Genomic DNA, 14,847 nt, shown 5'->3' on the forward strand with positions numbered 1-14,847 from the left:
AAATTTGATGTGAACTCATTCCCCTTGACGAAGATCAATTCAAAATGGTCAGGCGATTTAGTTGATGTTTCCTAAGTTAAATTTGCCCGGCGTTTAAACGCCTCTAATACCATACGAAGTTTTCCAATAAAGAGGCAGGCGCTGGAGACAGGAAGACAGGAAACAAGTTTTATTCCGACGGATCAGAACACGTCAGATCGGACAACAAGGTATCGTCTCGAGGTGCTCTCTCAACCTCTCTGAGACCTGGTCTTTTATACACCGGTTCAAGACATGTGAACGCTCTTTATTACAACAAAGACATTGTGAAGTATGAGGATGACATCCCCGGCACCCCCCAGGTCCGGCCCCCTCCAACACATGACAACAGTAGAGGCCCTTGCCCCTCATACAATTGGGAGGGGGCTATCACGCAGCTGAGTGTTCTGCCGATTCCTTCGGAATGTGTGCGCCTGATCGAATCTCAGAGGGTGGGGAGGTCATGATCAATAGTGGCTCCTTTCAAGAGAAGCGGGTGCATACAGTAGTGGGCAATAAACTGTATCCTCAGGCTAAGGGATGACCAGCGGTTCGTGCAGGCAATCGGGCTCAGAGGAAGGGGTCATCAAAGGAGGGGTATTCATGAAAGGAAGGATCGGTGTGGACAATCGAGCGTGGTGGAAGGGCTTATCCAAAGAGGGGTATTCATGGAAGGAAAGGAGGTGTTGGTCAGGCGCGGGGTGTGATTCATTCATGAAAGCGTCATGCAGAAGGAGAAGGGTTCATGACTTGTGCATGTGAGAGCGGGGGCGGTCAGGGTGCATGGGGATGCTTGCAGGGTCAGGGAAGTGTGCTGACGGGTGATCGTGAACAGGGAGACCATGGTATCTAAAATGGCTGTCGTGTATGTTCATACGTGAGTCTGCAAGATGGCGTAGATGATGTTCAGTACACGAACTAAAATTCCACACCCTTGCCTATTGAAATGCATTGAGGAAATGTAGACCCACTTCAAATCCTCATATCCCTTATGGGAATGTGATTTCTAGCAAATTGTGCAGTGAGAATTAATGTTAACACAAATTGATTTTGACTTGCTTCCTGCTCATAGCTACATTGTGTTCCTATCTGTGTAGGTGACTGAAGATGAGGTACTGGATATATTGGAGAGTGTTCTTGTATCCAACATGTCAACACCTGTTACGAGGGGATACGCATTAACAGCTATTATGAAGAATTCCACAAGATTCAACAACACTGTCAAGTAAGTTGGGTATAGAACTAATTACATGAAGAGCGATCTAGTTTTAAAAGTAACTGGTGAGAAGTCAATGGATGATTTAGAATGATTCATTTGAGATTGAGAGGAGCATCCGCATATTTGTCTGTGGTTACCTAAATTCTGTCACAGGGTCTTCATTATTAGTCACAAATTGTAGAAACGACCCACATTTGTGCAGGATATTTATTATGTATTTATTCAAAAAATATTTCTTTACAAAAGAAATTGATTTCTCCTAATACAGATGCACACTTTAAAGGCTATCTCAGACTAAATTGTCTAAGGTTTTTTTATTTTGTTTTTTTCAGCTAATTGAAAAAAGTATGGTACTTAAAACATAATGAACTATTTAGCCACAACTCCCACTGCCTAGGGAAAACTAGACTGTATTTTGAAAATTAAGGGTAATGCAGATTGCTTGCCTATTATTAATGCTCTGAAAACAGCACTGCACTTGTTAGTAGATAGTAACTTGAAAAACGAATCTGACTTTTTCTGAGATGATTTTCTCTCTACGGTTTGGATTTCTTGTTTTTGCTCAATATTTCAGAAACAATTATGGAAAGTACTCTAGTTTACCAGAGCTTTGCTGCACATGTTTCTGATTTTTTTTTTACCATGCTTTCATTGTTTATGAAGTACCCCCACTGCTCCATTTAGTGAGAAAGAAAGCGGTTATTAATCTGTCTTGTGCGTAATCTTCACTTTTTGCTGAAGATTGTGAATTGCGTGGGGAAACTATGACTAACATCATTGAGAACCAGAAGAGATGTGTTTGAGAGGCAATCTGTTTGAGAGGCAATGTAGAGGATCTCATGAGCAAAGAGACCAGAAGGAGTGCGAAAATGGGGTACAAGGGAAGAAGCCTTTTTCAATAGTACCTAGTCCCTAAGATCCTTCATAGAGGAAGAGCTAAGAAGATTGGTGAGCCTAAAAGACACCACTACTAGTGATGTTTCAGCGGGTCCAGTTCAATGTTGTACCCCTCCATGTAGAGGGCAGTTGCAACTCACACATGTTTGCTATCAGACAGGAGTAGCATCCATCTTACTGTCTAAGCGAAACCATTTTACGTCAATGTATATTAACCTGTGTTGAGGTACATTCCAGTATCTGGCCACTCCATGTTATAGCACTTGATGTCACCACTCAACGTTGTACCATTTGATTGTGCACTATTCGGTGTAGAGCCATAGATTTTTGGCATCAGTCCAAGAATACCTTGTGCCTAGAGAATGGCTTTTGCTCAGGATTGCGGGTTGAGTACCCAAGGAGTTTGTTACAGCACAGCCTGAGCTCCAGATCGTTTTTCTCCGGAGGACCCAATGAAGACACTTTTGTAACTGCTTCAGCTCATGTTGAATCACTCCTTTCAGTCTATAGGCGCCTGTCTTAACCACACCGGGGGTTCATCTTCCTGTGGTGCCAGAACAGCTTTTCGTTTCACTTCCTCTTTATTCTCTGCCTTCACTTCTAGCACGTTCTCCCAGGACAGTACATGCTTGTCCTCTACAGGCATCATACTATTGCACTTCCATCTTGGCTGGACACCGGGCCCTGTGAATTTTAATGTAGTGCTCCACCGCTTTCTGAAAGGAAAAGGGCCTCCCAACTGGATTTCCTCCAAGAAGGAATACAAATAATGGCACTCCTAAACGTAACTCCTCTGCTTCATGTTCCCCACACTTCCTCCACAATCACCATCCAGAATCTTAATTGGGTAAAACATCAAAAATCTGTGGGAAAATTACTTAGGGTTGCATAAAAGCTTTATATTCCTTTTATATAGACTCCTCACACTATAACCTCAGATTTTAGAGACTTGTTCCAGGTGTGACTATTCTAAAGAAATATCTCCAGCTATAACCAAGGTAGAAGCTCCCATGTTACTTTATTGGGGACCCAGTTTTTCTTAAGCTAGATGCTCATTATTAGCAGCAGCAGTTGGGCAGAGTCATGCCTCTGCCCAGAAAATCTCCATGCATCCTGCAGTAAGCAAGTGTCACAGTGAGGAAGAAGGTAATTTCGATTGGCAGGAAGTACATTAAAGGCTGCCAGTGCTACAGCTTTCCTGCGCTAAAACAATTATTTCCTCTAGGAGCACATGCAAATGTTCACAGAAGAGCCATCTTAGGAACACAGGCAGAACTTAACAGAGATGGTGCAATAAGGCCTCCTAGTAGCCAAACCTCTTGCCAGTCCCTCCTTTGATTCAATCAACCCCTGTTTTCTTTTATAGAGGTTGCAATAGCACAGCACTACACAATGCCACACAGAAAATACCACACACTTTTACCAAACACTACAATGTAGATATCCAAGCAATCAATAAAGCACAGGTGGGGAAGAAAGTGCTAAATGACCTGTTTGCTGATACAAACTCATTCAGACCCAGTGTCGCAGGAAGATAAAAACTGCTACAAAGTGAATGCACAATGTGGGAAACCAGAAAAGAGTCACACTGCTAAATGAAATGGTTACTAGCCACGAGCACTCACGATGCACAATGATGTAATCAATGATATTATCCAAGATGTCATTTCAGTTGTCATCCGTAATGTTATCAATGATATCAAAGAACATATCTTGAGTGTTGTAATATGAGGTCATAAGCAGTACAGGGCAATGGTTAACTCTAACTGGTACATTTCAGTGTTTTTTTAGTTTAAAATGTTTTAACTGACATTTGATGTTTAACCTTTGTATTTTAAAGTGAATTTCTAGATTTTTAAATACGATTTTATTACCATTCCTAACTTTGAAAACCAATCCCCCGCAGGTGGCCAACCCCGAACCCTGCGCCCACCCCCAACAGAATAACCACTGCTTGTGTTTTTTTAAATTTGCTATCCCAAACTTGCACGACTCCCATGGGAGTCCAAGGTGGGCATGGTGGCTCCCGTTTGACTCCCAGTGGAGTCGAGAGGCCAGTGCTTGCTTCTGCCACAGGACTCAAGCAGGGATCTCGACACACCCACCCCAAAAAAATTAAATGAGAGTCCGGGGAGGGTCTCCAACCCATGACCTCCGCCCCTTTTCTCTCACATGGTGCAGCGGTACCCTACTCTTATTTTTTGGGGTTTTTTCTCAGTACACGGTGACCCAGTCCTATAATGGCAGTTGCAACAATTGTTATCAAGGAGCAAGATGGCCAACAAAAAAGGGACCTCCCGGGCAATCAGAGCATTTAATTCTTTTAAGTTATGTACCCGCATGACTCCCGCGATCCCAACCATCCAGATATCTATACATTTTGAAACTTAATTTCTCAAAAAATACTCAACGAATTTACACCAAATGACAAAACTTTCTGGGTTAAGATGTTGTTTTCTGCCAAATTAGTTGCAATTCTGTACAGATGTTTTGGCTGTAGAAATTGCTTGGGTAAATTGCAAATCTGTGTGTGTGTGTATATATATATATGTGTATATATATATATATATATATATATATGTTTATATATATATGTGTGTGTGTGTATATATATATATATTTATGCGTGTGTGCATATATATGTGTATATCGCTTCCAAATCTTCTGTCGCACACCAGTTCGAAGGGGGCATCAGCAACAGGCTGTCAGCAACCTCTGCAAAATCTTTTTTTGTCCTCTGTATTAAGATGATGGTGTCATGCGTTATTGCTTTACGGTTCCAAGTTTATTTGCATGCTACCGAAAAAAACACCAGCCACGTTTCGGCTGTCCTTCAGTGAGCAAGGACTGTAAAGCAGTAAGGCATGAATGCAGTTTTCTTCATGAAGCATCGGCTCTTTCACCATAATAGAGAGAGAAAAAGAGAAAATGTGTGTGTGTGTGTGTGTGTGTGTGTGTGTGTGTGTGTGCATATGTGTTTTTGTGCAAAGGCCAAATTCCATGGTTTTTCTCACAGTAGAACTAGATCCCTGGAACCTAGATAATCAAAATTATCATTGCTTCACTATACAAGCCTAATCAATGGCATACTTGGAGTTAGCTTAAATAACTGCTTACAACTAAAGCACAGGAAAGAACAGCATGATCTAAACAACACATGAAGACACAGTAAATAAATTGCTACTTATTACCATAGTTGAGGAAGGGCAGCATGAACCGCTTGAGTCTTTTGTTTTGTGAGTTATAGCTCCGCCCCTTTTTCAATAGTGGTCAATAAGTGGGAAGTTCTGTGCATCTACATATATATTCTATGTACCTTGTGTACCAAGGAGAGAATAAGTTGTGGCCTTCGAGCAGATCCCACTCAAAGTCGTAGGCGCGTTCCCAGAACTGCTCCACTATCTGTTGAGTCTGAACACGAGCATAAAAAAGCAAAGCTTGACTCTGCCTCTTCCTGCCTCTCTCTCTCCCCAAAGAGAAAGTTCAACTGTGTCGAAATGTCAGTCACACTCCATGGAGGTCTCCAGCTGTGTTACCGCCAGCTGTCCCTCCCTAGAATTTGTAACCGGTCCAAAGCAGGCTTCAGCCTCCTGATCCATGCAGGTTCTGATCGCGCCAGAGGATTATCCAGTGCCATCACCTTTGAAGGGTCCCGAACAGAAGTCTGCTTAAGCTCAACTTAAGTATTGTTGTAAGATTTCAAAGCACAACCAGATGATTATGGTGGCGACGATGACCTGGTCCCTCACCAGTACATAGATAGTACCTTAACTTGCAGAATGCCAATGCGCTGGATACCTCCCTGAGACCGAGCTTGACTCACCCGATGGGCCATCTAACAGAGGAAAGTGTCCCATTTGTAATGGTGGATCAGAGCTCAGTTGAAGTACTAGAATTTCAGCTGCCTTGCATTAAGCCTAAACAAATGCTTTGGCAGAAATTCTGTAGTCTTGGCCTGCAACATCTGAGTCATTACTTCCATCTAATGATGCCTTGGCGGATACTTTGGTGGCTACCTGGTTGAAACCATGTTCTTGGCTGCCGGTGAACAGACCGGTGGGCATACCTCCTAGACCAACTCCTGGTGACCTAGATTTTATCACCAAACACCCTTCTCCACAGAGCCTTATTGTTCAGCCCTCGACTAGTAAGATGTATCTAAAATATTTCCGACCACTCCTCAGGAAAGAGAATCAAAAAAGATTGATGCCTTTGGCAGACGTATGTTTTCTTTCACCTTACTGGCACTGCAATATGTGAACACAGTTTATCCGTTGGGTCAGTCCACACATTCCCATTGGGACATAGCCAGCGAGCTCTTGCTGCCAGTCCCAGAGGACCGTAGGTCCTGGTTGGCCCAGTTATTACATGATGGACAGGATGTGGCCAAATATGTTATCCAAACAGGTCTGAATACCAATGTTGTCCTTCATAGATGTCCCTGCATGAAGTCCACTAGGTTCTCTAGCAATATACATGCTTCGCTAATGAACATGCCTTTTGATGGATCTCACCTATTTGGAGAGAAAGCAAACTCTGCTTTGGAATGCTTTAAGGATAGGGGATCTACAGCATGTTTCTTGGTGCAGTTGACCCATGCCAAACCATTATCTGTCCAGGTCTGGAAATTTAAGGGCTATTTCAGAGTGCAGGCAGAGACTATCTTCACATTCAGTAATGCTGCTGACAGCCCAGTCGTTTTGAGTCTGCAGCTGTGGATCTGATAGGCAATGTGAGTTCCAGCAAGGGCATAAATCTAACAACTCTTCCTCTTCTGCTACGATGCCCCACAAACGACATTAGTTGCCCTTAGTGTGCACATGCCCAACCAGTTACAGACCAGATCCAGAACTTTATCTTGTGTTGAGAGTCCATCACATCTGACAGATAGGTCTTGCAAATTGTTGCAAAATAATGTACCCTGCCTTTTCTCTCCTTCCTGCCCAATATCCACCCACACAAGATTGAATCAGACACATATCTGTCTGTCCTGCTGCAGAAGGTGCGCCCGTTGCTCTCCAAGGGTGCCAGACAGAGGGTGCCAGATTCCAATAAAATACTATTTAGAAGAACAAGGGAACCCACTCGGTAAGCAAGGACCAAGGGTAATCGTATACAGAAGCAACAGCGGTCCTTGACAAGGGTCGATACAATTATTGAATAATTATAGGCCACAATCTGCGCTATAATGAACATGAAGTCCAGCCGGACCTCAAATTTTAATCGATAATGTAATAAGAAGAATATCAAGGCAACATATTTACAGTGGGACACAATCCTGTATCCAACAAGGCTAGACAAACAATATACAATATACAGGGGGTAGGGAGTTTCTCAGGCAATTTACAATAAGTAAGCAGCTAGTATTAAGTAAGAATCAGTTAGCTTGACTCGTGTAGAAAAAACGCAATACTGGCACATAATGGTGAGCTAGTGTTTAGACTACATCAACTGTCGACGGCGTTTCGATCCAGTTAAATTCAAGGATCATCATCAGGACAACCAATGTATTGCCTGAATGTGCAAGCCTAGGGTGACAGTCGAGGAAGGCAATTGAAGTGCCTATCGGTAGTGACCTCGATGGACTGTGAGCCGCAATCTGGGGCGGATGGTCGTGGGGCTTCCGGGCTAAAGAGCCTCGGTAGCGCGGGACTTGTCTCCAGCGGACCGATGCGGTTAATGGGAGAGACGGTCCAGGATTGGGATCACCAATTGACAGGAAGATCCAAGGTAGCGGTGAATAATTAAAAGGGTATTGCCGCGTAGCGGAGTAAGCCTACAATGAGGCACCTTGAGTTCAATTGAAACTCGAGCAACCGTCTGGAGGGCCGGATCGAGACTGCGATCCGGCCCTCCAGACGGTTGCTCGAGTTTCAATTGAACTCAAGGTGCCTCATTGTAGGCTTACTCCGCTACGCGGCAATACCCTTTTAATTATTCATCGCTACCTTGGATCTTCCTGTCAATTGGTGATCCCAATCCTGGCCCGTCTCTCCCATTAACCGCATCGGTCCGCTGGAGACAAGTCCCGCGCTACCGAGGCTCTTTAGCCCGGAAGCCCCACGACCATCCGCCCCAGATTGCGGCTCACAGTCCATCGAGGTCACTACCGATAGGCACTTCAATTGCCTTCCTCGAATGTCACCCTAGGCTTGCACATTCAGGCAATACATTGGTTGTCCTGATGATGATCCTTGAATTTAACTGGATCGAAACGCCGTCGACAGTTGATGTAGTCTAAACACTAGCTCACCATTATGTGCCAGTATTGCGTTTTTTCTACACGAGTCAAGCTAACTGATTCTTACTTAATACTAGCTGCTCACTTATTGTAAATTGCCTGAGAAACTCCCTACCCCCTGTATATTGTATATTGTTTGTCTAGCCTTGTTGGATACAGGATTGTGTCCCACTGTAAATATGTTGCCTTGATATTCTTCTTATTACATTATCGATTAAAATTTGAGGTCCGGCTGGACTTCATGTTCATTATAGCGCAGATTGTGGCCTATAATTATTCAATAATTGTATCTACCCTTGTCAAGGACCGCTGTTGCTTCTGTATAAGATTCCAATAAAAGGCGGATGTTGTTCTCACATTCATAAAAAAAACTGAATCCTCAGACTTGTTCTGCACTTTTTCCCCTTTAATGCCTTCCTGCGAAAGGATACATTCCAAAATGCTCACATTGGCCTTGATCCTATCTTGTTGCAAAGTTAAAGTATTATGTGGTATGGTAGGGGTGCCTTACCATGTAATACTAGCACAATACACAATGATGGATCCTGTGTACTCTCTTGTACGCCTTCTCTCAGTCCAGATAGTGGCAAATAGACGACAGGCTACATAGAGGAACATATGTTAAGCATTTCACATCACCAACATGTACAATAAGTAATTGACATGAGTTGAGAGCAATCCGAAACCAATTTATAAAAATAGAACTTATGTTTATATATTTTTAGACCCCAAAACAAAGTTGATACTTAAAGGGTAACCGTAGTTATCAATTTTCAAGAATTAAATAAATCAATACTTGGTGGTGTACAAAATTAACGTTGCGGGCAATTGGAAAAACACAAATATGCATTTGGTTACTTAGTGAGTTCAGCGGAACACTCAGTGTTGAGGTCTTGTGAGTCACTAGACCGGTTCATGAAAGCAGAATTTTACCTGGCTCAGGAGAGTGGGGTGCAGAGTTGCACTTTAACTGTCAAATGGATCGGTCAATCAGGCTCATGGTCTTTAAATGGCTACCGTAGCAAAACAAGGACTTGCTGGCCGAGTCGAACAAAACCCTTTGGAACTCAAGCAAGGAGCTGGCCTAGGACCAGGAGTCTTCAGGCAGATCGAATCTACCTGGCTCAGAGGACTCTGGTGCAGAGGTGCTTCTGGCTATCGGTGGTGCTGAACAGGATCCGCAACAACTAGTGCTGTCAGATGTGCCAAGAGAGGGTGAAAACAAATGCAGGATCTTTACGGTGAAGCCACTTGAGTGGTTGGTCATTCATTCAGGTGGATCCCTTGTCTTGAAGCGTTGAATTAAGTTGGTAGTAGTCGGACAAGCTTTGGTACCTGCAAACAACTGCAGTTGAGGACATCTTCTTCCAGAGGACAGGGGAGCATTATAGAAAGCTGAGCCTCGCTGAGGGTCAGGACTACAGTTCCCAGAAGCCGAGATGCCACGCCGGATGACTAAGTGACAGTACTTCAAGGTTGTGGATTTAGCAGTTTGTGCCTGCTGACTGCATGGGACTAGTTCCTCTAGGCCATGGGAGTTCTTGTGAAGTCTGGGGTTTGCAGAGGGGTTCACCTTTTTGGAACCAGTCTCTTGCCTTGGTCGAGTCGAAATCCAGCGGGTTCAGGGTAGCTGCCTAAGGTGCAGAACTTAGCGCCTCTCTTCGTGGAGTCCTGCCTTGTTGTGGAAACTCGTCTCTTCTTGGTATCACGTTGAATCTAAGGGTCTGGTGTCTGGGGTGCCCCTGAATCCTGGATTTAGGGGGTGTTAGTGGGTGTAAGGACTAGTAGCCAATGGACATCTAGTCTTGCAGCTAATCCACTCCAGTAGGGACCACAGCCGGTGGGTGTATGTCACTAAACCAGTAAGAACCTGCTTTTTAGACTAAATTCAAGATTGCCAAAACCATCCTCGACTGTACACTTCAGCTGCAGCACCCCAGAGGTCTGGCAGCCTTGTGGAAGTGTATGCCTCCTGAATTGCTAATTTTCCCACCTGCCCAGATAAAATAGTGCCTAGAGCAGGGGGAGGCTTTGTTCTCGAGTGGGGGACAAATTCCTTTGTCCAGCAGCGCCGGTGGAGCCTTGGAGGCTCACCTCTTTGATGGTTCCATTCACTAGCCATCCTGTGTTGGCGGAGGTGAGGCCTCCTGCCCACACAGACCTGGTTTCTGTCCTCTGGGAGCGACATACACTCCCCAGCGAGATCAAAAAAGCTTGCAAATGCACAAGAACACTGATTTAACTTGGTGGGCACAGTCTAAAGTGCCACCTAGGTACATGTTGGTTAAACCTCTACACCATTGTGTCATGGGTTAAAAACCAGGGTATTTGACACCAAACACGAAGGAAATAGACCGTTCCATAATGGAGCTGAACATCTATGGATGTCCAGTGTTCAGCCCATATTATCCTATTGAGGGTTGGTCACTTGCGATAGAATTAAATTTATAATGCTACCACTGGGCAATATATTTTTGCACATATATTCCTACATATAAAACATAATGCACCCTGCCTCCTGGGCTATAGGAGGCCGACCTTAGGGGTGACTGGCTGGGGTGGAGTCAGTCATGTCCGATTTGACTATTGAGATTTGACTATTGAGATTATGGTAAAGTTTGTTATATTTAGCTACGTCTGTGAGTCCCCATTTGTCAGGCGCATGTGTGTGGCAGTCAGGTACAGGCACAAAAGGGTCACTGTGGCATGTTAAATTGGGTATTCAGAAGTTAATTGGCCTGGACTTTGTCTGTGTTCCTTCTTTTGATTATTCAAGATTGTTGGGGTTGAGTTGGTCAGGTCTCTGAGGTCAAAGTGTGTATGTAGCTAGGGACGTAGGGTTTGTGTGTGTGTGTATGCGTGTATATATGTGTGTGTGTGTGTGTGTGTCTCTATCACTTAAAGGTGAAAGTGAAGTCCTCGTTAACTTTGGGTATTATACCACAATATATTATTTTGAAAACCTCTAATATTCACATAAAAAGCATAGCTAAAATGCAGTTATGCTTACAAACTAAATCCAAAAGCAGCAGAGGCTGGAGGTCACATTACAAAGGCAGCAGGACTTGAAGCTTCAGAGACCACACCAGAGTTGGAAGGTTTTGAGGGTGCACCTCTGAGGTGCTCACTGGATACATGGTACAATAAATCACACTGGCATCAGTGTGGATTTCTTCAGAGGAGCAGTTTGCTACCAAACACTCCTGTGTTCAATGAAGCCATCATGGTGCTGTGAAATTCGAGTTGTAGAGTTTCCAGCCCATGTACTCTTTGGCCTCCCTGTCACTTACATTATTATGGAATGGACCCCAATACTGTAGAAGAATATCTGCTCATGCAGATATGCCCTCACCTGTGGTATAGAGCACCCTGCCTTAGGGCTGTGAGGCCTTCAAGAGGGGTGACTTATACCTTCAGGCAGTGCTAGCTGGCATGGCACCCAGGCAGGATGCCATGTCGACTTCGTTGTTTCCTCCCTCAAAGGGGCATGCAAGCTTCAAGGGCAGTGGCATGGTCCCATTGAGGGGGGACCCAGGGGATCCTCCTCAGATCCTAGGCCCTAGATACCCAGGTCACCACTTTCTAGGGACTTATTGGTAGAAGTACCAACTGGCGATCTGTCTTTAGGGAAGAAGTTGACACTGGGGACCTGGATTGCAGGAACACTGGGCACTACAATCACAACCACTTCAAAAGCAGGCAAAAAGTGGGGGCTAAACATGCAAAAAGAGGCACTCTCTCACAGTGCCCAATTTTTAATCCTTTTCTTGGCCCCCTCTTGATGGAGCTGCACGAGACTTGCCATGAAGTACCGAAAGTGGTATACCTTTTTTGGGAAGCTTTTGTGCAGATTTGTTTAACAGCACCAAAGAAAATAACAAATCAAAAACATTTATTTTCTGTGGAAACTCTGACCTAACCATAACTGCAGAGGCACTATGTATGAATGAGTGTGTGTGTGTGTTCCAGAATCCTCCCTTTGCAAGCAGGAATAGTTTGACTCTTATGATTTCAGTGATAATTCCTCCGTCACAGAACTAGGATTACAAGTGAGTAACTCCCCTTTGCGCTGATGAGTGTGTATTGCTGTCACTGTCTAATTCTCTTGGACTGAAATACCTTTGTTTTTTTATTCCGTATTGGCAGCGGGTAGTTGGGGTTTCTGTACCGCTTTGCTTTATTTTTAATTTTTCAGTATTTTCTATTTTGTTGTCAGATTAAACAAATATGTTTTGACTGTGTGGTGGTTTAGTGTTTTAGGGGGTTGTTCTGTGTCACACTGTTTTGCCCAGGTTTCTAAAACGGATTTGTTCGGCTTTCTTTTCTTTGCACAGTCGAATTAAGAAGGTGGTGTCTGTGTACAGCAGCAGCATAGATGTAGAGCTGCAACAGAGGGCGGTGGAATATAATGCACTTTTCAAGAAGTATGACCACATGAGGTAAGTGTGCATTGCTGTTGCCTAAGGGACACACCAACTCCTAATACCTCAATTATACTGCCCTATAATGAGGCTTCTCAACATGTGCATGACACACTTTACAATTCAGGTGTCTCCTCAATCCTATCAAACGGTGTTGTACTGCAAAATATTGAGCAACTGGTGGTTTACTCCAGCCTATATTACATGATGACAGCACTTAAATTGAGCCCCTCATTTATTGTGAATTTTGATGTATAAGATGCATCAAGCCCTGCAGTTAACTGTATGTCTGTACTCATGAAGTGCTAAATCTTCCTTCAGACAAGATGACCCATAAGGCATATCAATTGTTCCTGGGAAATAGCCGAAAGTAAATCTGTTTCTATGATATTGTAATGATAATGCTTACAGGGTGTGCTGTGAAGCAAGGCTAAGCCAAGCATGCGTGCTATATCCCTTTAATTCAGCTAGCACTTAAGACTGTCCCTTTGCTAGAAGATCTAAGACAAGTGTTTAGTAAGCTACTATGCTGACCAACCACTACTCTGAGGATGTTACGTCATGTTTTAGGGTTGGCTGGAGTTGATCTTTCAGGAACTAATTGTTCGAGGCATGTGGGCTGCTGAATTTATATCTATGCATAGATCGCCGCCTAGTGTTGGGTCCGGATGATTGCACATTGTTGTCCTGGAAGAGTCTTCGTAGTATCACGAGATAGGTGGCTCCTCCCCTGGACTACAGTACGCATGGGCATCCTCTCCATGCTCAGATTGGTTTTTTCCGCCATTGGGTTCGGATGTACTTTCTTTTTTAAAATTTTTATTGAAAGAAAAAACCAACATACAATTAAACAACCAAACTTCACAAGGCAGAGACATATTATACATCGTTATGGGTCCGTGCGGGCAGAGCTCAAAGGTAGACCAATACAATGCAGTCGAATAAGGCGGATGTAGGGGCTGGCAAGGAGACAAGCGACAAATATACCATCAGAGAATGAGCGAATGCCAATTAGGGGGACAAAGACACATCAATGGTGACATCATGAGGGGGGGCACATATGTTGCCCCGATACGCATTCCATTGGGACCAAATTCGACCCCATTTCTTGGGACGCCCCCGGGAAAGGTACACCGTTTTCTCCCGGAACATACACCAGTCCATGTTGTCTTTCCATGTGGACAGGGTAGGTGGTCTATGCGAACCCCAAAGCTGGGCAATGTCCCTCTTAGCGACCATGTTGCCAAGGGTCGCCCACGTAATTTGAGCTGAACTGTAGTCGTTAGGCTCCCAAACATTCAACAGACAACGCCTGGCCTCGGGCAGCAGGGACACACCCGTGACACTCCCCATGACGTCATGCACTCGGGCCCAGAACCTGACCATCTCCGGGCATTCCCACAGAATGTGAAGAAAGGAACCAGACATACCACAGCCACGCTTGCATAACCCGCCCAAGGAAAACCCCATCCGAACCAAACAGGGCCCAGTGACATACACTCTGTGAAGTATCTTTAGTTGAACGAACCGCAAGCGAGCTGGGATGGCGACCTCCTTAGGCGAGGACAAAGCCGATTGCCAGTCCTCGTCGTCCAATTCTAAGCCGCCAGCACACCACGCAGCCCGGAGGCGGATCAGCAAATCAGCTCTGTTATTAATGAGTTTCTTATAAATTAGGGAGATCGTGCTGTCGGGCACGTGGCCATCCAAAATGCGGTCTTCCAACGGGGAAGACTCGGGAATATCGGCGCCCGCAGCAAACACAGACAACAAGGCGTGGCGGATCTGAGCATATCAAAAGAATTCAGTGTCACCAAGCTCATACTCCACCCGCAGCACATCAAATGACTTAACAGTACCCTTTGACCACAAATCGCCCACCCTACTGATACCAATCATATCCCATTTATCAAAGCCTTTCGTTCCCCACAGTTGGCCCAAGCATTCCGAATCATACAGGGGGGTGGCCAGGGTAAATCTACCACACCAGCCCAAGGCCGCAGTCGCATCACGCCACACTTGCACAGCAATCTTGGTGGGACCAGTCAGCG

The 14,847-nt window shown here is 44.6% G+C and overlaps 1 protein-coding gene across 1 annotated transcript in view; it reads left to right on the forward strand.

Annotated features, from left to right (window-relative positions):
• AP1G1 (adaptor related protein complex 1 subunit gamma 1) overlaps positions 1 to 14,847 on the forward strand; it is an 803,442-nt gene that overhangs the window by 652,639 nt on the left and 135,956 nt on the right. Inside the window, exons 17-18 of the mRNA XM_078671300.1 lie at positions 1,116 to 1,243; positions 12,710 to 12,814. Of these exons, the coding sequence (XP_078527426.1) occupies positions 1,116 to 1,243; positions 12,710 to 12,814 (233 nt within the window). The remainder of the gene's footprint in view (positions 1 to 1,115; positions 1,244 to 12,709; positions 12,815 to 14,847) is intronic.

The sequence above is a fragment of the Lissotriton helveticus genome, chromosome 12, assembly GCF_964261635.1.
Source record: "Lissotriton helveticus chromosome 12, aLisHel1.1, whole genome shotgun sequence".
In the NCBI taxonomy this organism is placed as follows: domain Eukaryota; kingdom Metazoa; phylum Chordata; class Amphibia; order Caudata; family Salamandridae; genus Lissotriton; species Lissotriton helveticus.